General features: G+C 43.0%; 2 protein-coding genes across 4 annotated transcripts in view; both read right to left on the bottom strand.

Annotated features, from left to right (window-relative positions):
* The window catches only part of si:ch211-108c6.2 (uncharacterized protein LOC559375 homolog), a 31011-nt gene extending 23626 nt beyond the window's left edge, over positions 1–7385 (bottom strand). The window contains exon 1 of the mRNA XM_024440568.1: positions 7332–7385. Coding sequence (XP_024296336.1) covers positions 7332–7385 — 54 coding nt within the window. The remainder of the gene's footprint in view (positions 1–7331) is intronic.
* Positions 3327–24562, bottom strand: part of ssh1a (slingshot protein phosphatase 1a) — a 68264-nt gene continuing 47028 nt past the window's right edge. For 2 of the 3 annotated variants that reach the window (XM_024438620.2, XM_024438622.2), the window contains 13 exons: positions 18772–18872; positions 14972–15036; positions 13875–13996; positions 13637–13705; positions 13272–13337; positions 12741–12935; positions 11347–11440; positions 10954–11082; positions 10528–10574; positions 10200–10346; positions 9567–9767; positions 8681–9392; positions 3327–8530 (listed from right to left, as the gene is read on the bottom strand). In XM_024438620.2, coding sequence (XP_024294388.1) covers positions 7394–8530; positions 8681–9392; positions 9567–9767; positions 10200–10346; positions 10528–10574; positions 10954–11082; positions 11347–11440; positions 12741–12935; positions 13272–13337; positions 13637–13705; positions 13875–13996; positions 14972–15036; positions 18772–18872 — 3085 coding nt within the window. In that variant the 3' untranslated portion in view covers positions 3327–7393. The remainder of the gene's footprint in view (positions 8531–8680; positions 9393–9566; positions 9768–10199; positions 10347–10527; positions 10575–10953; positions 11083–11346; positions 11441–12740; positions 12936–13271; positions 13338–13636; positions 13706–13874; positions 13997–14971; positions 15037–18771; positions 18873–24562) is intronic. The other variant, XM_024438621.2, reaches the window with a different exon arrangement.

Below are 24562 nucleotides of genomic sequence, written 5' to 3'. Positions count from 1 at the left end.
ATCAGTAAGCTCTTTTTGTTTACAAAGCCCTGCTCTACAAACTTCTGACTTACCTAACGATTTGGTGCTTCTAGGGCATTTCAGATGGATGTTAGGGGACCTTTTTACTGAAGAATGTGTCTATTTTAACGTGCATATGAATGTGTAGTTTAATTTGTTTATTGTATTTTGATGTGTATTGTGTTGCTATACAGGGCTCATCTGGAAAAGAGACCTTGGTCTCAGCATTGACTCCCTGTCAAAATAAAGGATAAATAAAAATATTGAGAATGATTACTGAAAGATCTCTTAATAACTAAATATATTTGATTTTATTCAAATCCAATGTCAAACTTTATTTAAAGATGACTTCTAATGTTGCAATTTTTCAAATGAAATGTATTTTCCACATCACAATATGTTGAGAAATTACATTGAAACAACACTGATTCAACCAGTTTATGCCCAGTGGGGAGGGATTGCGCTCCTGACACCATGAGCTCGAGAACTCAACCTCTACCTACTGTATAAGATGAAGACCGTCCTCTTCCTTACCCAACTATGTTTACATACTCCTGCCATGGCCTGCCGCATATGAACACATGCCAGAAAACTGTTTCAAAGAAGAAGGAGAGCGTGAAAGAATGTGAGAGTGTGTTTGTCTGTGTGAGGGTGTCAGCGGGTGAGTTCTGTGTAGACTATGGCTGCAGTAATGGTAAACCAAGGCCTCTGACTAACCAGGAGGGAGGAAAGAGAGCTGAACAATAGCTGAGAAAAATGTCTGTTTTCTCTCTGGTCTCCATAGTAACTTCCAAAACAGGATACTTACTCAGATAATAAAACAAAGGGGAGGTATGGCAGCCAAGAATTCACCAGCAACATAATCTACAGCAAGTAAATAGGGGCCAGCCGACAGCCAGCTAGCGTTGAGTCTAAGGGCTGCCGCTGTGCAGACAGTCAGCAGTTCCCCAAAACACGCCACTGGCAATTGGTGCCTGTTTGCATTTGAAGAGTGTCATATGACACTTGAGGGAGGTTGCGTCATCGCAATATAACGTCAGCCCAACTACATCCCTGATTCTATTAAAAGCACAAAATGTAGAAATTAAAAAGGGAGACTGCTAACCTGTTTGCTGACCAAGGATGACATTTGAAACCGTCTATCACTTTTTACTGCATCCCATCAAAATCACCACAGAACAGTGTCATTCAGAATTTCACACACAGAGTTTCTTGCAGGGTCTTTCTGACAATGTTATAGCCATTACACACTCAAACCACAGTTCAGTCATGGAGGTCAAATGAAATTAAACTGTTACAGTTATCTGAAAATCTGATCTCATTTATGTTTTAAGGTAGTGTTAATAACCAGAGTGATTAAAAAAAACATTGCAAAATATAACAGTGTTCAGAACCTAAAAAGATTTGATAGTCTTTTACCCTGTTATGACATTGTTAGTCCTACTACAGTGTTAATTGTGCCACTTTTTAAAATTTGATTTAATCTAGTCTTAGTCACATTTTGGTCATTTGAATAAGGATTTAGTCGTTATTGTCAAAATGACAAAAACAGTGAGCCATTTTAGTCATCTAAATGCCCTTTAATTTTAGTCATCATATTTTGTATTGCCTCATTAACCTACAGTAAACATAAATCACTGACTTCTACAGTATGTTCAAACATACATAGCCTTGTCCTAACATGTTGTTTCTGCATTCCCAAAAGCAGAAATATAACAAACATATATAAGAATGATCATGTCATGTAAATTCCTAATTCCCCCTACATAGATATTGCACATTACATACAGAATAACTAGACACACACAAGTACAGAGAGAGAGCGAGAGCTTGAGTAACACAATCACCAGATGGTGCCGCAAAGTAATGGAAAAGTAATATGTGACTGGTTAGCTATGGGGAAGCAAGAGTCGCCTGCACAATGTGTATAATCAAGGCAGAGCAGGGCCTGTCTGCCCACACACATCGCTTGCTCCCCAGCAGCTCACCAGCTGATGTTGGCTGTGGTGTATCGTTCCCACTGCCGATCAGAACTGCGATGTGCATGCTAATATTAATTGTGCTTGTCACGGAAAAGCTCTCCATCTCTCCAAAAACTCTTATCCATTCCACTTAGTCAATTTTTGTCAACAGATATCCATCCAATTGGAGACAGATTTATGTGAATATTCAAAATTCCGCATAAAGAAAATATGCGCATTTCCCCACCAATGGTATTTTAAAACTGATTAAAAATATAAAAATAAATTACTACATTTCAAATTACAATAACAAAAAACCGTGTAGTGATGTCCCAAAGAAACAAAATCATATTCAAGTAAAAAATAACTACACAATATCATTTTACTGATACAAATAGATCCCACCATGTCAAAATAGAGATTTACGTCGGAATTTAAAATCGTAATTTAACTTCCTGTTTCCATCACAGCTGTCATGATTTTTTTGTTTGTTTTAAATATAGTATGACTTATCTTTCATAAAAACTGTGGATGGAAACGTGGTTAAGAGATACCTTTTGTCGTCTCGTTTTAGTCAACTGAAATGAAAAATAATTTTCGTTAAATTCGTTTTTTCTTGGTCTATTTAGTCAGTTATAGTCTAGTGAATTGCCACTGAAAAATAGGTGTTTGACGAATATTTTTGGTGACGAAATTAACAGTCCTACTGGCATAGCCTCGGGAGAAGCATGTTTTAACTTAAAGGCTTTCCCATAACAGTGCAGCAATGGCTCCATCCCCCTCTTCGACACCTATGTAATTTTATGAAGAACAGCCCATCATTATTCACACACTCTACCATACAGACCAGGAGGAACCAGAGCCTGCACCAGAAAGTGCTTCATTGATGTCATGCAAACTGGGGCCGCCAGTTACCTAATCTGGCTGTTATAACGCAACTCTCCTGCCAAGGTATACAGATGGGAGCATTATGATGCAAGTCAATCGTGCAGTCTTGACCCATGCATTTAGCGATATTTAGCAACGTCAATCCCTCCCCTCGATGAAATATTTCATCACTCACAGTGGGCCTGTAGCAATCAGAGGAACATTTTATGTCACCGCGGATTTATTACCACATCTCCCTTTGTCAATTCATGTTCAATGTCAGGAGAATTTAAATAGATTGTAAAACAGTGATTATGAAACCACATGTCTCCTCTCCCTGCTGAGTAACTGCGTGTCTGTCTGTCTTAATTAGCAGATAAAAGGCTATGGTATGATTCTTACTTTTCTCAAAATACCAACAGTAATAGTTTTGAGTTATGACATTGTGTTCAAAAACCACATGTTTTCAGTTTGAGAATAAACAAACATACATACTTCTGTGATATGAAAAAACGTTTATTTTCATAAAAAGTACATTTTAACAAATGTAAAAAAGTGCATAATGCATTCAAACTACAGCAAATGTACAGTACCAAAAATCACTGCATACTTAATGATAACAAAAAACAGTGGAGAAACCTATCGCTGTGATCTTTCTCAAATTGGTTTGACTTTATGCCTACAAGAAACCTCATAAATCATTAGTGATATGAACACTCATCTATCGGTATGACACTATGTGAGTATGCGGATGATCCTACGGTCTCTTCTGTTTCTCCCAAAGGTGCAATACATAAGATGTAACAGATTACAGACGCAAATAAATGATTAATATACAAAATGAGAATCACGATTATGTCAAACAGCTTCAACAGTGTCTATTTAGTGACAACACCAGTAGATATAACTTTTGTGCTATCCCACATTTCAAAGAGCACTAACAATTTGGAATCAAAATCCCATCTTGGAAACCCTGATGGACATGTGAATGGGACAAGAGAATATTGATTAATTCTCTTCAAACCAAAGAAGTTTCAAAAAGGAACACCAGGCTACAGACTCCTGTTTCACACCTTGGTCTATCGTTAGGAAAAAAATAAAAAAATAAAAAATAAAAGAAATGCAGGACCACTGTTCTACTAAAAAGGAAGGGAAGTCTCGTCAGTGTCCCACTCCCATCATGTATCAACCCTACTATCCAAATCCTCTGCAATACTGGCAGCACCACACACACACAACAGTCGCACAGCTCTATGCCTCTGTTCTCACGGCTAAGGCACTAGTGTGTGTCCATAAATCAAACCTAAATGGAAGTGGACTAACAGCTCACACACTCATATAGCACTAATGACCTCCAGTTGCACTGTGTGCAGCATCAGACGCCAAGTGGCAACCTAGATGGGGTTAAGGGGCACCACACTGGACAACACACCCCACAACACAGGTTGGCATCCATTGTGAAAAAAGTCTAGATTGCCACACACATTTTAAAACGTAGTGCATATTACATGATGCACACACACCATAGGACAGCCCTGCTGTCCAGAGATGTTGGCCTGGCACCTGGGAAGCACGTCCATCGCTCTGTTCTCTACATCTAGTGTGCAGCAAGAAAGAAAAACAGCAACTAAATAAACCATCACCCTGAAATTGAAGCAGCAAGGGTATAAACATTACAGAGCCATCTCTACAGTACAGAGGTCCTGTATACAGTATGTGCACAATCACATCAGCGTTTGCGTGGCACACCAAATACACACTTTTACACAGTATCATGGTAGACATTTTGACGTACAATGACAGAGGCAATGTTCAGCTAATTTAACACTTTCTTTGAGGTCAAGATTTTAGTGGTAAGTGGCTGTTTGGGTTATGCCCAATAGAACCAAAACCTTTTCAAAAACCAAAATAAAAAAACAGGCAACTGACACATTTCAATAAAATAGCATATGTACATACATACATACACAAACACAGCATAAGTGATTAAAACTGGAAGGACACTGCTTGCAGTAAAACAGTGTCCGCACAGGAACTGGAGTCATTGGGAAGAACTAAGTCTCTGCTCTCCATATTAACAGACACGTACATACAGTATATTCTGTAACGTCATCGACTACTGTACATACATATTTACATACATTAAATGCGTCATGTGCTCCCATACATGGGAGAAATGCATGTGCAATATGAACCTATTAAAAATGTATTTTTTCATAAATAGTTCACAGTAACCATTCTCATGCACAAACACACAAATACTGAACTTTTAAAATAATTTCAAAAGCAAATATGACTGCAACATTGTAAAACAAACTGTAAAACGAAATAAAAAAAATATATGGTAAAGTAGCTAGATGTTAAATTAACAATTGATATTATTTTCAATTATACACGAAGACAAGCTGAGTGGAATGAACGACATGGAACGTGAAATAGTGGTACAATTTTCAGGGGAGCAGTACTGAGACAGGGAGAGAAAGAACAAGGATGGAAGTGGATAGACATCATGGATCTCATGGCCTCATGCATAAGGAATGGTGTGACCCTCCAGAGTCCCACAGAGGAAAGATCAGAGAGAAGCCATCTCTGGAACCTAAAGAAGACTCCCAACTGCTCACAATTTTGATTCTGCAGCGCAACACAGTTCAAAGACCAAGTCTCAGATGCAATAAAGGACATGATTACAGACAAGCGTGGATCAACAAGCAGCTACAGAGGGAGAGAAGTTGTGTTTTATTTATTTAACTAGTCAAGTCAGTTAAGAACAAATGTTTATTTTCAATGACGGCCTAGGAACAGTTGGTTAACTGCCTTGTTCAGGGGTGGAACAACATATTTTTACCTTGTCAGCTCTGGGATTCGATGAACACTCTAACCACTAGGCTACCTGCCGCCCCTATGCTCAACTTATAAAACTGACAAAGAGCAGTTTGAATAAGACTAGCATTCAACGTAGCCAGAAGCAAAGCAAAATCGCAAGAGGGTTCTGATAGTGGACGCCGATCTGAGAAAGGACCTCTACAAAACACTGGTAAACCCAGGCCTAGACACAGGCTAATGGGAAGGGAGGGCAGTAAAGGAGCTGCAAGATGGCTTTCTCAGCCCCATTGCTATGTCATACGTTTTCCACTGTACTGTTGCTGAATCTCAGGTGAGGTTTGGCTGGTGAGTGTCTAGACATTGGAGGCTCAGCAGATTTAAGATTATAAACCAGACAACTATGGACTACCCTGCATACAACATACAGCCCGAAGAGATCCGATACGGCATGTGAGCCTCTCACCCGACAGGAGCAGGTCTGTAGAACTGCTTGAACAAAATGAAAAGCACCACATCACCGTGGCGTCAGAGGTAGAAGACTCCTGGAATTATATGTAGACATTCTGCAACAGGTAAAGGTTGGAAGCTTGGAGGATATTATAGCATCAAGGAAGAAGGAATGACTTTTGTTACAGAAGTGGAATCATACTGCAGTACTTGCAGGGAGGGCTATGGTCTTTTTGTTTTTTTTTATTTTGGGATCTGAATTGTTTGAAAATGATTTGTGACATCTATTTGGCTCATCCCAAAAATATTCAAATCCCCAAATACAAAGCAGGCTCAGAAGCAGAGGAAATGGATTCTATGCTTGTATAATTTACAATCACATTTCTAATATCACATCGTTAGTAAACAACCGACCACCTGGAACGGATAATATGTAACACAGAGGTGAAAAGAGGAAGAAAATGTTTCAGCATACCAACTCTCCAGGACCATTGTGATGTCACACATTTGACCTATCACATGATAGTCATTGTCCTCCAAACAACATACTGCACATCAAATGAATGGTGCTTTGTGTTATGACATGTTTATGGTCTCTGGTGTCATATTGCTTACTGTAAAAATGTTGACTGAAGCTAAGATACATAAGCAGTGCTAAATACAGCATGGACAACCACGCCCTCTTCTCCCCTTTGTTTTCAGCACATGGTGAGAGAGAGAGCAAAATCAGTATCATCTGATTATCAACTCTAAGATAGCAACTAAGCCAATCAACACAATTTGTACCATAAACCAATGGTAAAGCAAACAGAACATTGAATGATAAAGTCTATGTAATCTCCACTGCTTGTGGAAGTCAGGGTATATATAGGATGGTGATGATAATGAGGAATATGGTGGTGATGATAATGATGAAGCTGTAATGCTGATCTCTGGACAGCTAGAAAGGCAAAGGACCAGGAATGAAAATAGCTTTTTTTAAGTCCTGATGGAGACCAGGTCTTCTGTACGAGGTTCATCTTCACACACACATTCATTGAGCTCCATGCAAAAACAGTCTAACCAAAATACCATCTGGATTATGGTATAATATTTGGATTGTTTCTTTTAACTTCAATATGATGTGGATTTATATTTATATTATTCAAATGTTTATTTATATATGTATAATTCTATATATACACACACATGTTTTTTGAAGACTATCCCTCTCCCCTCTCCAAAATCTGTTACCCTCTCCAGCTCAGAGTGGGGAATGGAGGGATGGGTGGAGGAGTGTCCCTCCATCCTTCCTGTCAGCTCCTGCCCCCCCCTGGCAGTGCTCTCTCTGGGCTGGTCTGGTCCCTCTGTGCTCTGGGATGAGTGGAGGTGAAGGTGGAGGTAGAGGTAGAGGTGGTGGGGCACTCCCATTCTCGGCCTGGCTCTGGGGAAAGAGAGCGGAGCAGGAGGGTGCCAGCGTCCGAGGAGCAGATGGAGCACAGGTCTTCAGAAGAGAAATTGAGGCTGCCCAGTTTGGCCAGTGAGTTAGAGCGTTTGAGGCTTGAGGGGACGGTGAGGCCGGCCAGCCGCATGCGGGTCTCGATCTCCTGAGCCCTCTGGCGCACCAGGCCGGGTTTGCCCCTCACACTGCGGATGCTGTCACTGCTAGAGCTACGTGTCAGTGTGGAGCCATGGGGGGAGGAGGTGGGCGTCAGACCCCCAGATCCCACTGCCCCCAGCAGGGTCTCATTAGGCAGAGGAACCACCAGCGGCTCTAGGCGTACTGGGCATGGTGTGGAGGACTTGGGGAAGTCTCCTGGGAAAGCTGAGAACCTCCCCTCCACAGGACTGGTGCCCTCTCTTGCCCCTGAGCTGGGAGTTTCTGGAAGCTCCAGGGGATGAAGCCCCTCTAGGGACAGACCTGACAGCCTCTCCAGCCTCTCTGCCCTCCGGCGGACCAGCCCTGACCTCTGTAGCTGCACTAGAGTCTCCTGCTGCTGGGCCACGCTGCAGGCCACCGCCGGCCTTTCCTTCTCCAGGCTCAGCAACTCTGAGACAAGGAGAGCCTCAGAGACCCCTAAAAGCTTCCCTTCCTCACCCTCAGATTCACCCTCCAGAATATCAGCCCTGTCCTCAGATGTCAGCGAGTAAGGGGAGTCCTGGGCATCAGGTAGAAGTGTAGAGCGCGGGGCAACACAGTTGGCACAGTCAGACAGCAGGCTACAGGGGTGTAGCAGGCTGGGGTAACAGGGTGTGTCGGGGGAGGTGAGTGAGAGAGGGAACGTGGGACTGGGGACCTCCACAGAGACACTTAACCCCACACCCCTCCCCAGTGTGCTAAGGCAGAGATCGGCGTCCTGGGTCAGTATCTCCACTCCATGCCTGGGCTTGTCGTCTGATCGAGAGAGGCCTGAAGGCTTGACTGTGTGAGCAGGTTTGGAAGGGGCAGTGTCCTAAACAGAGGGGAAACAAAAAGTCAGAAACAAAGAATTACCATTACTCTTTATGAGTTCAGTTATCTATTTACCATGAGCTACTACATCTGAATTGGTTGTATATTACAGAGACAGAAGATACCATAATGAAAACCGCTCCACACTTACATTGAGGCTTGACAGGGTATTAAAGTGGTTGTTATTGTTGGAGTTCTGGTTCAGGGTTACCAGGTCCAGCCCATTGCCCTCTTTCTCTCCCTCCTCTTCCTGAACCATCTCCACCTCTACTTCACCATTCCCTCGTCCTGCACTCTCCCCTCTTCCTCCTGGCTGTGCTAGTGCCTCCATCTCTGCCTCCTCTTTCTGCGCCTCCTCCTCGTCCTCCTCCTCCACAGTGCTGAACTCCAGACGTAGGCGCAGCTCCTCCAGGGGCTCTGGTCCTCGGCAGCAAGTCTGGGCCGCTGTCCCCTCCCCAGCCTGACCAAAGTGGGTAAGGCCTTCTCGCCCCCCAAAGGCCTCGTCATCCAGCAGAGCATCCCGCTCCACGTCCTCTATCTCTATAAAGACCCGCTCCATGTCCAGGAGGGGCGGAGCGCGCACCGGCGTGGAGGGGTCACTGTCCAGGGCCGAGTCAGACAGCCTGCGAAAGTAGTAGTTGTTGTAAGCGGGGTCCACTTCCAGACTGATCATCCTGCAGGGGGAGAGGGGATGTGCCACCCCCTTCTCCCCCAAAGCTTCCTCATAGCAGGAGGACATCACCGGTTCAGGGGTCTGATTACCTGGGTCCGCCCTCCCACAGCACTGGGCCTGCTGGCCCTCAGGGAGGTCGCAGTCTGGGTCGGGACGATCGGGACGCCACAGCTTGTTGTGACGTTGCTTACTGGAAGTGGACAAAAGGGAGGTAAGGAGGAGCTTGGGAGATATACTCAGATAATACACATAACATACAGAAAAATCTATAACCTAGGGCAGTATTTCAGTGCTTTGATCCCTTGCTGGGCTTCCTTAGTCGATCTGGACTATGGCAATTACAGAGGGCGTAGTATGACTGTACCTGGCGTCCAGGATGCCTTCGTACTCAGCCAGCTGTCTCATGAAGCCTGCGTTGGGCCGTGTGATGCTTCTTTTCTGCTTGACAAAGTTGTAGGCCTTCTCCAGCGACCAACCATACTCCTTCATGGCGTAAGCAATAACGGTGGAGGCCGAGCGGCTGACGCCCATCTTACAGTGGACCAGACACTTGGAGTGGTTCTTCCTGGTAGGGTTAACGCAACATGAATGCAGAGTAGTTAGGAGAATCAGAGTAGAATCCTCTGCTAGTTCTGTCACTCAGACAAAGATAATGACAGCCTTTGGGTTGCTTGTGGTAACCATCTTCAGCTCCCTTCTCTAGGACAACTTGGTCACAGACAGTGGCACACTGCCTCGTGTCACTTTAATTACATTCCAGTCAAGTCACTCACAGTTCTCTGGAAGCTACTATTACTGTACCTCAATTGAAAGCAGCAGAATGATACATTTACTATCATCGTGGTTCTGACTAAGAGCCACCTATCTATGTGTATGAATAAAAAGAGGATTACACAGGAGTGTGTAATAGTAAAAAATTGCTTGCTTTATCAGCTGTGTCTCTCGCTATCTCTGTCCTTCGGTCACTCTTACCTGTTTCAAGGCTAACAGGACTTACTTTGCTTTAACAATGAAGTTGTAAGTCTCGTTCCAGTGGGCCAGCAGGTCTGTAGTCTCCTCGTCATAGACCCGTATGTTCTGGTAGGAGAATGTTCCTGGGAAGAAGTTATCTATCTCCCTGGTGACGTTGAGGATATAGCCCACCCTGGTAAGGAGACGGTTATTGGATGAAGATAGACAGACAGATACTATCCCCATAACATCCTGACATATCATGACAACCTTTGAGTCTAATAAAATAAAATACAAGTCCACATGAGCCAATAAATAATACATTTTATGGAATAGAAATGTTTGGAAGCTGGCAAAAGGCTCCATTTATTTACCCAGTGTCCTGAAGCTCCTCCAGATTGGAGGCATTCCATTCAGATCCCTGCAAACAAATGTGGAAAAATGTTAGTTAGACTGAACATATAGTTATGACATTTATAGCGATGGGCTGTCCAAATGTTGCTCTTCCAGGGTACTTCTCTGCTAGCAGTATCAGCCAAATATCATGGCTTCAGTAGGCCAAATCTCATTGAGACAAATAGATCCTATATCAACCAATGAGAAGCTCTAAAATGTACTCGATCAATCAGATTAAGCAGAGTTTGAGTAGCTCGAATGCCAGTCTGCTTGTGCTTCTTGTCACTCGTTGTCATGCCAATGACAACAACAGTGTTTGCAAGAACACAAACAGATATGGGAACAGGCCAGAGTTTGAGCATTGCCAAGCAGTTCTGGATGGGAAATGTTGTCAGGTGACTAACCAAGTAGAGGTGATCAAAGATGAGTGTTGCCTTGTCCATCTGGCCCAGGATCAGCAGCATCTCGTTGTCGATGAACTCCTTGTACTGCATCAGGTTACAACTCATATGCTGCTCCAGCTCTGTTCGGATCTGACGGGACAGCAGTCATAAACTCCCAACCACTTTATATTCTACCGTTTCGCCTTGTAATATTACTGATTAAGGTTTCAAATATATAAATAATGTCAGGCCGAAATAGCCTGAAGACTACACTACAAGTCATTAAGACTGTAATAAAAATGTTTGTTTTTAATACTTCATCCCAAATGACACCCTATTCAGTGGTCCCTGGTCAAAGTAGTGCACTATAAAGAGATGGCACGCAGTTCATGTTCATGCCTCCCCTCTGTTCACCTGTTTAGAGGTGACATTCTCCAGATCCTGGAACATCATGATGCTTCGGAGTTTGGCTTTGATAAGGCACTCGGTCCGCTCCCTCTCTGTGGGCCTGCATCAGCGGACACAAACAGAGGTTTCATCAGCACACTACTCTACTCTCAGTCAGAACCAGCAGCCCTTCAGGTCCAGCACATGTTTCATATACACTATATATACAAAAGTATGTGGACTCCACTTCAAATTAGTGGATTCGGCTATTTCAACCACATCTGTTACTGACAGATGTATAAAATCGAGCACACCGCCATGCAATCTCCATAGACAAACACTGGCAGTAGAATGGCCTTACTGAAGAGCTCAGTGACTTTCAATGTGGCACCGTCATAGGATGTCACCTTTCCAACATGTCAGTTTGTCAAATTCCTGCTAGAGCTTCCCCGGTCAACTGTAAGTGCTGTTGTGAAGTGGAAGGTTTAGGAGCAACAACAGCTCAGCTGTGAAGTGGTAGGCCACACAAGCTCACAGAACAGGACCACAGAGTGCTGAGGTGGGTAAAAATCGTCTGTCCTCAGATGCAAACACTCACTTCCGAGTTCCAAACTGCCTCTGGAAGCAACATCAGCACAAGAACGGTTTGTCTGGAGCTTCATGAAATGGGTTTCCATGGCTGAGCAGCCGCACACAAGCCTAAGATCACCATTTGCAATGCCAAGCATCGGCTGGAGTGGTGTAAAGCTCGCCATCATTGGACTCTGGAGCAGTGGAATTAGTGGATTTGGCTATTCTCTCACGCTTCACTATCTGCAGTCCAACATATGAATCTTGGTTTGGCGGATGCCAGGAGCACGCTACCTGCCTCAATGCATAGTGCCCACTGTAAAGTTTGGTGTATGAATAATGGTTTGGGCTGTTTTCTTGGTTTGGGCTTGACCCCTTAGTTCCAGTGAAGGGAAATCTTAACAATTACATTGTATAGTGTCTGTGCTTCCAACATTGTGGCAACAGTTAGCGGAAGGCCCTTTCCTGTTTCAGCATGACAATGCCCCTGTGCACAAAGCGAGGTCCATACAGAAATGCTTTGTCCAGAGCGGTGTGGAAGAACTTGACTGGACTGCACAGAGCCCTGACCTCAACCCCATCGAACACCTTTGGGATGAATTGGACCGTCGACTGCGAGCCAAGCCTAATTGCTCAACATTAGTGCTTGACCTCAATAATGCCTGTGGCTGAATGGAAGCAAGTCCCCGCAGCAATGTTCCAACATCTCATGGAAAGCCTTCCCAGAAGAGTGGAGGCTGTTATAACAGCAAAGGGGATCAACTCCATATTAATGCTAATGATTTTGGAATGAGATGTTTGATGAGCAGGTATAGTTATTTCATATTCATTGGCAATTTCTGTTGACTCACTTGTCAACAAACATGGTGGGGGAGTCAGGCCTCAAGGTCTCCAGGTCTCTCATGGCATTCCACTCATTGATGCAGCTCTGCTCCGAGGAGATGCAGCTCTCATAAAAGCCCATCCAGGTGAGGGCCATGCCCCCGGGGAAGTAGTTGTACCTGCGGGACACCTCACACACCTTGTGGAGGATCTGCAAAGCCGACCTGGGACAAGGGTTAGAAAGAGACGCGGGTCAATAGTGGGTCAATTCATCTTTAAATCAACCATCTTTGTTAATCTGGGAGAAAAGAGGTACAGTATTTTCGACCTATATGTTTTTAATGTGTATTGAGCTGATTCACATGAGCTTTATAAAAAACATTTGATTGATTTATTGTTGCATGCACCTGCATCTCTACCCCACTAGACAGCAAAGTGAGTCAGTATGGAAATGCCTCAACAGTGTGTTCTGTTATGAAGTCAGCAGCCAATTCATTGATGTGGTATGGCTTCAATAACAACAATGTATTAGGCAGTCATTCCTACGGTTGTCTACTCACCACATGGCCTGTACAGACACAGGTTTGAAGACATGATTCCGGCTCACTGTGTTCACACTGAAACCCCTGAGGGAGACAAGACAGGCGATGACTCTCCCTGATCACACACTGATTAACACCCAGTAACCACTACTTCAACATAACTGGCTCTATCAAAATACAAGTCATTTTAGTACTTTAGGCTGTGTGAAAGGAGAAGGTGATACCTGTAATAAGCTCAGTATCCTTTTCTGTACAGGTATTCAAGTTATTACAGTTTTAACCAAAACAGAGCTGTTTCTCCCCTGAATGGACAGCAGGGGGCTGGCTGTCTGAATGATGGGACAGATATAGAAGAGTTGTATCTCTATGGGGGACTCACTCACCCATCTCCATCCAGATGGATCTTGGTGTCACTCCACAGAGGCAGCACCATGCCAACAGAGCAGCTTTTACTGGGAACAACACACACAGACACGTTCCCAGCAGATCAACACAACATCTGGTTTTACGTTCCAAAACAACTTTAAATGGAGATGCTGCTACAACAAGTGTCTAACATCTGCATCAAAGACGACCATAGCAAGTGAGCAGACATGCGAGCGGGCCCAGACCCATACACACCTGTCCTTGTTGCTGAAGTCTATTCCCAGCAGGATGTTCTCCTCTGTGTCCTGTCGTCCGCTGGTGTACACCACCACCATGTAACGCACTCTGTCTGACCAGGCACTCTCCAACCGCACCGCCTGTAGCAGAGGACACGACCGCTTCATCAACTCTTTCACACAAACAACTAGGCTGCTACATGTCCATCCACCTCTACCAACAAGTCAACCTGCTTAATACAAATTGACTCTGAACATTGATGGTAAACACAGCCCGACCCTGGGAAAATGAGCCTAACACCCATACAGTCCAACCATTACACACACACACACACACACACACACACACACACACCAGTCCTCTAAAGTAATTTCTCTCAGTCAAAAACAGTTTGTAAATACATGGGAAGCATGATTCCAATGGAGTGTGAGAACATAGTGGTAGGTTTTATTTATTTCACCTTTATTTAACCAGGTAGGCTAGTTGAGAACAAGTTCTCATTTGCAACTGCGACCTGGCCAAGATAAAGCGTAGCAATTTGACACATACAACAGAGTTACACATGGAATAAACAAAACATACAGTCAATAATATAGTAGAACAAAAAAACTAAAAGTCTATATACAGTGAGTGCAAATGAGGTAAGTTAAGCAAATAAATAGGCCATGGTGGCGAAGTAATTACAATATAGCAATTAAACACTGGAATGGTAGATCGGCAGTAGATGAATGTGCAGGTAGAGATACTGGGGTGCAAAGGAGCTAAATAAATAAATACCAGTATGGGGATGAGGTAGGTAGATAGATGGGCTGTTTACAGATAGGCTAAGTACAGGTGCAGTGATCTATAAACTGCTCTGACAGCTGGTGCTTAAAGCTAGTGAGGGAGATGTGAGTCTCCAGCTTCAGAGATTTAGGTTAGGTAACAATCTAACAAACTCTTCATTTCACAGAAACCATGGAAACACTTGGTAATGCACGTTCAAACATGTTCTCATGAGCTAATAATTACAGTGAGTAAACGAGAGTCTTAAGTACACAATAAAAAGCATTCAGGCAGTTTGCCTATGTCATGGTGCCAGGTGGTTAGTCACTGCACATGCGTGTGTCTCTTACCAGTTTGATTCGGTCCTCAAAGCGAAGAATGTTGATCATCACCTGCAGGTGCTGAGGTAAGTCTCCTGTTGAGAGAGAATAAAATAAAACATAAATAATAAAAGACAACCATGACAACACCTGGTCGGTCAGTGCCATTATCAGATAGCATGGTTTCATGTGATTAGTCCTATAAAACAAATCTTGACATTTGAAACTGAAACTCATTGTACCACATGACATCTTAATGTACTCTATTGTTGAGTGAGTGAGTAAGTAAGTAAGTGCAGGTACAATGGGCTAGTGTCATGCAACAGGCCAAAGACACTTTCCTACTTGTCATCGACAAATTGATCACCCACAACTCAGTCTCAGCTAACCATAAAACCACACCTAAACACCGCTTCTTCTCTGTCACGTTGGAATGTTTTGAGCCGATCATGCCAGGCTTGACGTAAGTTCCCCTGAGGAAGTGGGGTGAGAGAAAGGTTACGTACCAAATAGCACTGCATTCCATATGTAGTGCACTACATTTAACCAGAGCCTCATGGTCCCTCGTCAAAAGAAGTAGTGCACTAAATAGGGCTTAGGGAGACATTTGGGACGTAGCCAGCCAAAGAGGGAGCTACTGGATAACGAGGGGTTAAATGACAAGCCTAACCACTGCAGTGATGATGAGTAAAGAGGGGTAGCCAAGTATGTGTCAGTCAAGGTCTTCTGACGACTGGCAAACAAACTATATCCTCTCCTCCTGGGCAGCTTAAATTATAGCTGTCAGCGGCACGCTGGCTCTGGGCATGTTCCCCTGCTCCTCTGCTTCATGGTACGTTCAAACATATATTACAGACACGTTCAGACATACAGTGGGGAGAACGAGTATTTGATACACTACCGATTTTGCAGGTTTTCCTACTTACAAAACATGTAGAGGTCTGTCATTTTTATCATAGGTACACTTCAACTGTGAGAGACGGAATCAAAAAAAAAAATCTAGAAAATCACATTGTATGATTTTTAAGTAATTAATTTGCATTTTATTGCATGACATAATTATTTGATACATCAGAAAAGCAGAACTTAATACAGGGAACAGAAACCTTTGTTTGCAATTACAGAGATCATATGTTTCGGGGCTGTCGCTGGGCAATACGGACTTTCAGCTCCCTCCAAATATGTTCTATTGGGTACAGATCTGGAGACTGGCTAGGCCACTCCAGGACCTTGAGATGCTTCTTACGGAGTCACTCCTTAGTTGCCCTGGCTGTGTGTTTCGGGTCGTTGTCATACTGGAAGACCCAGCCACGACCCATCTTCAATGCTCTTACTGAGGGAAGGAGGTTGTTGGCCAAGATCTTGCGATACATGGCCCCATCCATCCTCCCCTCAATACGGTGCAGTCGTCCTGCCCCCTTTGCAGAAAAGCATCCCCAAAGAATGATGTTTCCACCTCGATGCTCAACCTCCATGCTAGACCACATGACCTTCTCCCATTCCTCCTCTGGATCATCCAGATGGTCATTGGCAAACTTCAGACGGGCCTGGACATGCGCTGGCTTGAGCAGGGGGACCTTGCGTGCACTGCAGGATTTTAATCCATGACGGCGTAGTGTGTTACTAATGGTTTTCTGTGAGACTGTGGTCCCAGCTCTCTTCAGGTCATTGACCAGGTCCTGCCGTGTAGTTCTGAGCTGATCCCTCACCTTCCTCATGATCATTGATGCCCCAACGAGTTCAAACAGGTGCAGTTAATACAGGTAATGAGTGGAGAACAGGAGGGCTTCTTAAAGAGGTCTGTGAGAGCCGGAATTCTTACTGGTTGGTAGGTGATCAAATACTTATTTCATGCAATAAAATGCAAATGAATTACTTAAAAATCATACAATGTGATTTTCTGGATTTTTGTTTTAGATTCCATCTCTCACAGATGAAGTGTACCTATGTTAAAAATGACAGACCTCTACATGCACCTCTACAGACCTCTAGGAAAACCTGCAAAATTGGTAGTGTATCAAATACTTGTTCTCCCCACTGTATATTCATTTACATGTATTAGTAGGTGAGTACATTACTCTGCAACTGTTCTGGATCATAACAGCCAGGGGCTATTGGAGTTTCTCAGCTCAGCCCAATTCAGACGCTCTGTCTCACTGTCAGATCGAGAGAAATCTACTTAAACAAATGATAATCTCTGCATTTGGTTTGGTTAAGGCCAAATTCAATTGACATGCAGGCATATTTCTTTTTGTGCTGGCGGTTCTGCAGTGTTTCCATGAGATATCTCCCGCCATTGTTACAGCTTTGAGAAAATATTGTGGCCAGCCAAGATGTTGGCCAACAATGGTTGTTTCTCAGACCGAAAACTGCAGTGTGGATCAGAAATCAGTCAGCTCACAACCTGAGGGCACCGCTAAGTATTCTAATTACAATACAGCACAATGTTCACTAGCGGGCTGCAGGCCAATACATTGCACAAAGTCCAAGCTTGGGAGATTATCCTACTTGAAAACATTCTGTCCCATAGCAAAGAACCCAGAAAAAACCTGGCCTATTAATTTTCCACAGGCAGTACTTCCTCTATAAGAAACACATGACTACATCCTCCAGTAACTCCCAACCAACACAAACACTTAATGCGGGCTCGCAGCCAATCCTGAATGTCCTGAAGTTCTGTCAATTCACTTGGTGACGCAAACCATTACAAATTCCTATTGAATTCACTTAAACAAGGAAAACAACAATGAGAAACAAGTCAAACTTGAAAACAGTCAGTAAAGGGGAGAAAAACATATCCATGGTTCTCGGTGATATTGAGAGTGCATGCTAAGCTATCCCTAGCAGCTGCAGGATCTTGTCTTTAACCAATTAAAACCTCTGCCTCAGAATCACACCTGAAATATCATCCATTACATAATACTGGTGGCTAAACACAAGGCCCTGTATATGGTATACCATATGGATTTCATGACGTTGAAGCTTTGAATAGACTCTCGGATACATGACTACAACATTGATAATTGCCAGATGACAAACCCTCAGTGTCCTGTTTCAATTGATATGGAACACAAGTAGGCCTACTACTGAACACTACCAGCATCCACATAACCTATTGTAGGCCTACTACTGAACACTACCAGCAGCCACACAACCCATTGTATGCCTACTACTGAACACTACCAGCATCCACATAACCTATTGTAGGCCTACTACTGAACACTACCAGCAGCCACAAAACCTATTGTATGCCTACTACTGAACACTACCAGCATCCACATAACCTATTGTAGGCCTACTACTGAACACTACCAGCAGCCACACAACCTATTGTAGGCCTACTACTGAACACTACCAGCAGCCACACAACCTATTGTAGGCCTACTACTGAACACTACCAGCAGCCACACAACCAATTGTAGGCCTACTACTGAACACTACCAGCATCCACATAACCTATTGTAGTCATACTGCTGAACACTACCAGCATCCACATAACCTATTGTAGTCATACTACTGAACACAACCAGAATCCATATAACCTATTGTAGGCCTACTTCACCACTAATCTGCCTAAGCCACACATGCCTTGAACATGCTAATAAATCAGCCAGACACTCAAGTGCACTCAAGTTTTCCAGGAGAACAGGTCGAAAGTAGAGACCATTCAGACTACACAACAAAGTACCAGACAAAACAACCACAACAACACTGTCTGTAAGATGGACAGAGTAATGTCAAAAATTCAAAGTCTGAGTCTTGGGACCATTTAGCCACTTTGCTTGGCAGCCCATGTGGTCCTGTCCTGTGGATGTGTGGTAGGTACTCACCTGCATGTTTGTGGTGGGGATGTGCTTTCTGGCCCTGAGGAGTGCTGCCCTGCTGCAGGAAGAGGGCAGCACCCTTCACCATGAAGAAGCTCTCGCTCAGGCTAGAAAAACAACAGATGGAGAGAGCCGTTAGAAACTGGATCATGCAACAATGTGGGCAGACTGAGCCATATGGTCACTCAACAGTTCAACACTGATATGCGAGTCAAACTGTTCCAGTTCTATAACATAATCCTTACACCTTCTAGAGCGCCATGTTACAGAGAAAGTGAAGAGAAGTCATACCTGGGACCAGACAGACAAGAAAAGTGTTTAATATAGGGCTTCAGGTCCGGAGGTCCAGACAAGCACCCAGTATTTCAGCCACTAAACCCAATTGTAAAAGTTCAGCAGTAAGCCAAGTTTAACCTCTTCACTTTTTAAGGCGAGAGGGCAGTCTCCTGAATTCCAGATGACTGATGTTTCCAAAGTAAACTACCTGTTACTCAGGCCCAGAAGCTAGGTTATGCATATAATTGGTAGCATTGGATAGAACACTATAAACTAAAACTGTTAAAATAATGTCTGTGAGACTAACAGAACTGATATGGCAGGCGAAAACCCGTGGAGGATCCACGCAGATTCTTTTTTCTTTTTGAGATCACAGGCCATTTCAATGCAAGCCTATGGGATATTCAAAATAATTCCTCCCAGATTGCAGTTCTTATGGCTTCCACTAGATGTCAACAGTCTTTAGAAAGGGTTTCAGGCTCATTTTTTGAAAAACGAACAAGTAGTTGTAGTTTTTCCAAGGAGTCCCTCATTAGAAAAGTAGTCTTGTTGCGCGCGTGAATGAGGTGCGCGCTCTTCGTTATTTATCTTCCCTATTGAACATACTATTCTCCATATTAAATTGTATCGTTATTTTAGATATTAGAGTACCTGAGGATTAACTGAGGATTGACTTGTTTGGATGAACTTTACCGGTAACTTTTTGGATTAGTTTGTATGCATGTTGAACGAGAGTTGATTAATGAAATCAATGGCGCCAACTAAAAAGGACTTTTTTGGATATAAAGAGGGACTTTATCAAACAAAACCACCATTCATTGTGTAGCTGGGACCCTTGGGATTGCAAACAGAGGAAGATCTTCAAAAGGGAAGTGATTTATTTCATCGCTATTTGGGATTTTGTGACGCCTGTGCTGGTTTGGAAAAGTATTTTGATTTGGGGTGCTGTCCTCAGAAAATCGCATGGTATGCTTTTGCTGTAAAGCCTTTTTGGAAATCTGACAACGCAGTTGGATTAACAAGAAGTGAAGCTTTTAAACGATGTAAAAAAAATATATTTTTAATGTTTAATGTTACGATTTTTGTATTTTGAATTTTGTGCTCTGCAATTTCACCGGATATTGTCGCGGGACACCGATCCCAAAGAGGTTTTAAGAGGAAGCCGGAGCCTCAACTTACAGCAGCTACGAATCAAGCTTTGATCCTGAATGCTTATCTGGCCTTTTCCCCTGGTCTGCATAAGCTGCTGCATCCTGATGGGATCTGTCAGGTCTCTGCCGGCCCAGACAAATGCAAAACAGACTGAATAATTAGCTGCAGTAGTTTGTAATGCATTCCTCTGAGCTACACGGCATTTACAAGTCTCACCTGTCTAGGATATTATGTCCACTCTCTCATTGAGTTCCTGTGCATTCTGCAGGTGACATAACTAATATGGCAAGGTGGTGGTGGAAAACAAAGTGAGGGCTGAAGTTGTTTTCTATGCTTGTGCCAATTATTCTCTTTCACTGTGCTTACAGAATAAGTCTCTCTCCAGGCTCGTAAATCCACCTGACAGAAGGGTGGAACATATTCCCAATGTACCCTGAATGTGCAGTCTAGCAAACAGGCACGTCATTGGAAAGTACAGGCGTGATGAGACTGACAGGAACAAAAACAAACAGGAAAACTAGACAACACCAGAGCCTATGGAATAGGCGCATGTTAAATGTCTAACGATATATCAGTATTTCAGGTAAGACAATAACATCCTCCGAGCAACCGATGGCAAAAGTCTGACTTAAAACTAAACATTCAGAGATCACATATTTCAGCCCAGTAAGGGTCAAGAACCATCCCAGAGTCATTCCACCACCCCCCTCCCTGATTGACTGGACTTCCTGTTTCCAGGCTAGGAGGAGGAGGAGGAGACCTTGCCCAAGCATATGATAAGGCCGAAACAGGCTCTGCTTTGTGCCACCCAACCCCACCACAGAGACAGCGTTCCACAGTGACGGGCACATAGGAGTGGCCAGCCGCTGATCACAAGCGCTTTTGTTTCACTTTGGCTTCTCTCCTAACAATTTGGGTCGTTCCACCTCAAAATGCACAAGAAAGAGGGTTGACACCCATCATCACAGATTGTTCTGAAATCGTTTCGGTTGTTAGAAACAGATAGCATTCCTGCAACATTTTGTTGAAATATATTAGATCTCTGAGGACTTAAATGTAATTGATTGCACCCATATAGGCCATTTTAAATTATAGGATTCATATAATATTAAATAAATATAGTACCTAACATACGATTTGGACCAAACCTTTATCTAACAATGAGTTAGACATGACGATTCCAACACATGGTCACGAATCACCCACACCCCATGCCAATTCCACCCTAACAACGAGTATATAGTATCAGTTCTTTATGTCTGACAAGTAGTACGGAGCAGCTGCGGCTCAGAGTATAATTTCTTCATCCTATGTAATGTATTCCCAGTGAATTTGGGAGTGTTTTTTCCCCCCCTGTTCAGAGAAATTAGTCAGACATTGATAGGTTTATGTCCCATCCTAATGGGGAAGAAAAAAAAGAAAAAATGAGAAAAGAAAAATCACTGGGAATACATTACATAGGATGAAGAAACAAAACTCAGAGTTGCAGCTCCATACTACTTATTAGACATGGAAAACTGAAACTATATACTTGTTCTTGTGGTAGGATTAGCGTGGGGGTATGGGGGGGTCCGTGTGTGGCTTTTGGCCATTTCTTTGGATTCCTCATGTCTTACTCATTGTTCTAAAAAAAGTTTGGTCCAAATAGGATGTTAGGAACTACATTTATTGAATATTATATTAATTTGATCAATTAAAATTGACAATTTGGATGCAATAAATTAGCTTAGTTTCTCAGAGATCAAACTATATTTCAACAAAATAATGTTGCAGGAATTCTAATCTTATCCGTTTCTAACTACAGAAAATATATCTGAGATGGTGGGTGTCATGGCTTGCTGAAATGATCCTGTTTTGAGATTTATTAGGCTGTGGAGGCACTCCTGTCAGGGAATGATGAATATGAGGTAGAGCTGCAGCTAGCTAAATCTATAGGAGATGGAGCACCTCCTTCAAACTTTAGGATTCTCTGTATGTGCTAGAGAATCCTCAAACACTTTTATACCTCAACCATCTAGCCTATCACTTGGAGCCTTCTTCAGCATAACCTGTGATATCTCGGCAGGATATCATTCTATTAACCCTATAGCATTGTAAAACTACAGTATTTCGCTCTTACTAAAAAACTAAATTAAAGTAATTCTCCTATTCTCTATTAGATAGTACACATTCATTGCATTCGGAAAGTATCGAGACCCCTTGACTTTTTCCACATTTTGTTACGTTACATACAGCCTTATTCTAAAATGAAGAAAAAAATGACTCAATCTACACACACTACCCCATAATGACAAAGCAAAATCAGCTATCTTAATCTAGAAAGCAGGTGGAGTTGATAGTTTATGGTTGTGATCAGGGTGATTCCAATAGTTTGTTTAGATCTATCAAAAGTAAATAACTTTACTGAACGTGAGTGGTCTTGCACGAGATGTAATGAGGACATGAGTAAGGGGTCCTTATGGTATAACTGACTCTGCTTAAAAGAAAATGGTCTCGTTTTGAAATGACTATATGGCTGATTTTAGTGAGACTAAGAACTTCTATTTAATCACTTTGACTCATCTTATTTTGGCAGAGGTTAGCCATCAGAGGACATAAGTAACAGTACAGTGCAGTCGTAAAGTATTCAGACCCCTGGACTTTTCCCACATTTAGTTACGTTATAGCCTTATTCTAAAATGGATTCAATTGTTTTTTTCCCTCAATCTGCACACAATACCCCATAATGACAAAGCAAAAACAGGTTAAGAATTATTTGCAAATGTACTCAATATAAAAACTGAAATAAACATTTACATAAGTATTCAGACCCTTTACTCAGAACTTTGTTGACGTACCTTTGGCAGCAAGTACAGCCTCGAGTCTTCTTGGGTATGACGCTACAAGCTTGGCACACCTGTATTTGGGGAATTTCTCCCATTGTTCTCTGCAGATCCTCTCAAGCTCTGTCAGGTCGGATGAGGAGCGTCACTGCACAGGTTTTTTCATGTCTCTCCAGAGATGTTCAATCTGGTTCAAGTCAGGGCTCTGGCTGGGCAACTCAATGACATTCAGAGACTTGTCTTGAAGCCACTCCTGCATTGTCTTGGCTGTGTGCTTAGGGTTGTTGTCCAGTTGGAAGGTGAATCCAGTCTGAGGTCCTGAGTGCTATGGGGCAGGTTTTCATCAAGGATCTCTCAGTACTTTGCACCGTTCATCTTTCCCTTGATCCTGACTAGACTCCCAGTCCATGCTGCTGAAAAACATCCCCACAGCATGATTCTGTCATCACCTTGCTACACTGTAGGGATGGTGCCAGGTTTCATTCAGTCATGATGCTTGGCATTCAGACCAAAGAGTTCAATCTTGGTTTCATCAGACCAGATAATCTTGTTTCTCATGGTCCGAGTCCTTTAGGTGACTTTTGGCATACTCCAAGCGGGTTGTCATGTGCCTTTTACTGAGAAGTGGCTTCCGTCTGTCCACTCTACCATAAAGGCCTGATTGGTGGTGCTGCAGAGATTGTTATCCTTCTGGAAGGTTCTCCCATCCCCACAGAGGAACTCTAGAGCTACTCTATTAGTGACCATCGGGTTCTTGGTCACCTCTCTCACCATCTTCCATTTAAGATTGTGTTTCACTTGGTTCTTGTGGACCTTCAACGCTGCAGAAATGTTTTGGTACCCTTATTCAGATCTGTGCCTCGACACAATCCTGTCTCGGAGCCCTACGGACAATTCCTTCGGCCTCATGGCTTGGTTTTTGCTCTGACATGCACTGTCAACTGTGGGACCTTATATAGACAAGTGTGTGCCTTTCCAAATCATGTCCAATCAATTGAATTTACCACAGGTGGACTCCAAGTTGTTGAAACTTCAAGGATGATCAATGGAAACAGGATGCACCTAAGCTCAATTTAGAGTCTCATAGCAAAGTGTATGTAGTTCTGTCCTTGAGCTGTTCTTGTCTATTGATGTTCTGTATTATGTTTCATGTTTGGTGTGGACCCCAGGAAGAGTAGCTGCTGCTTTTGCAACAGCTAATGGGGATCCTAATAAAATACCAAATAGTCTGAATAATGATGTAAATAAGGTTTTGGTTTTTATTTTTAATACATTTTCAAAATAAAGTCTAGAAACCTGTTTTCGCTTTGTCATTATGGGGTATTGTGTGTAGATTGATTAGGAAAACATGTTCATTTGATCCATTTTAGAATAAGGCTGTAACGTAACAAAATGTGGGAAAAGGGGTCTGAATACTTTCCAAATGCTGTACACTACTGTATGATCAATTGAAATAGGCTGCACGCATAAAACACAGTGAGAAACCACAGTGAGAAACCGGAGGATGTGTTGAGCGTGAATCTTTCTCTCCTGTCATGTAAATTACC

Source organism: Oncorhynchus tshawytscha, linkage group LG12, assembly GCF_018296145.1.
Source record: "Oncorhynchus tshawytscha isolate Ot180627B linkage group LG12, Otsh_v2.0, whole genome shotgun sequence".
NCBI lineage: Eukaryota > Metazoa > Chordata > Actinopteri > Salmoniformes > Salmonidae > Oncorhynchus > Oncorhynchus tshawytscha.
Note: the sequence above shows the minus strand (reverse complement) of the source record. Positions and strands in the feature narration are given on the sequence as shown.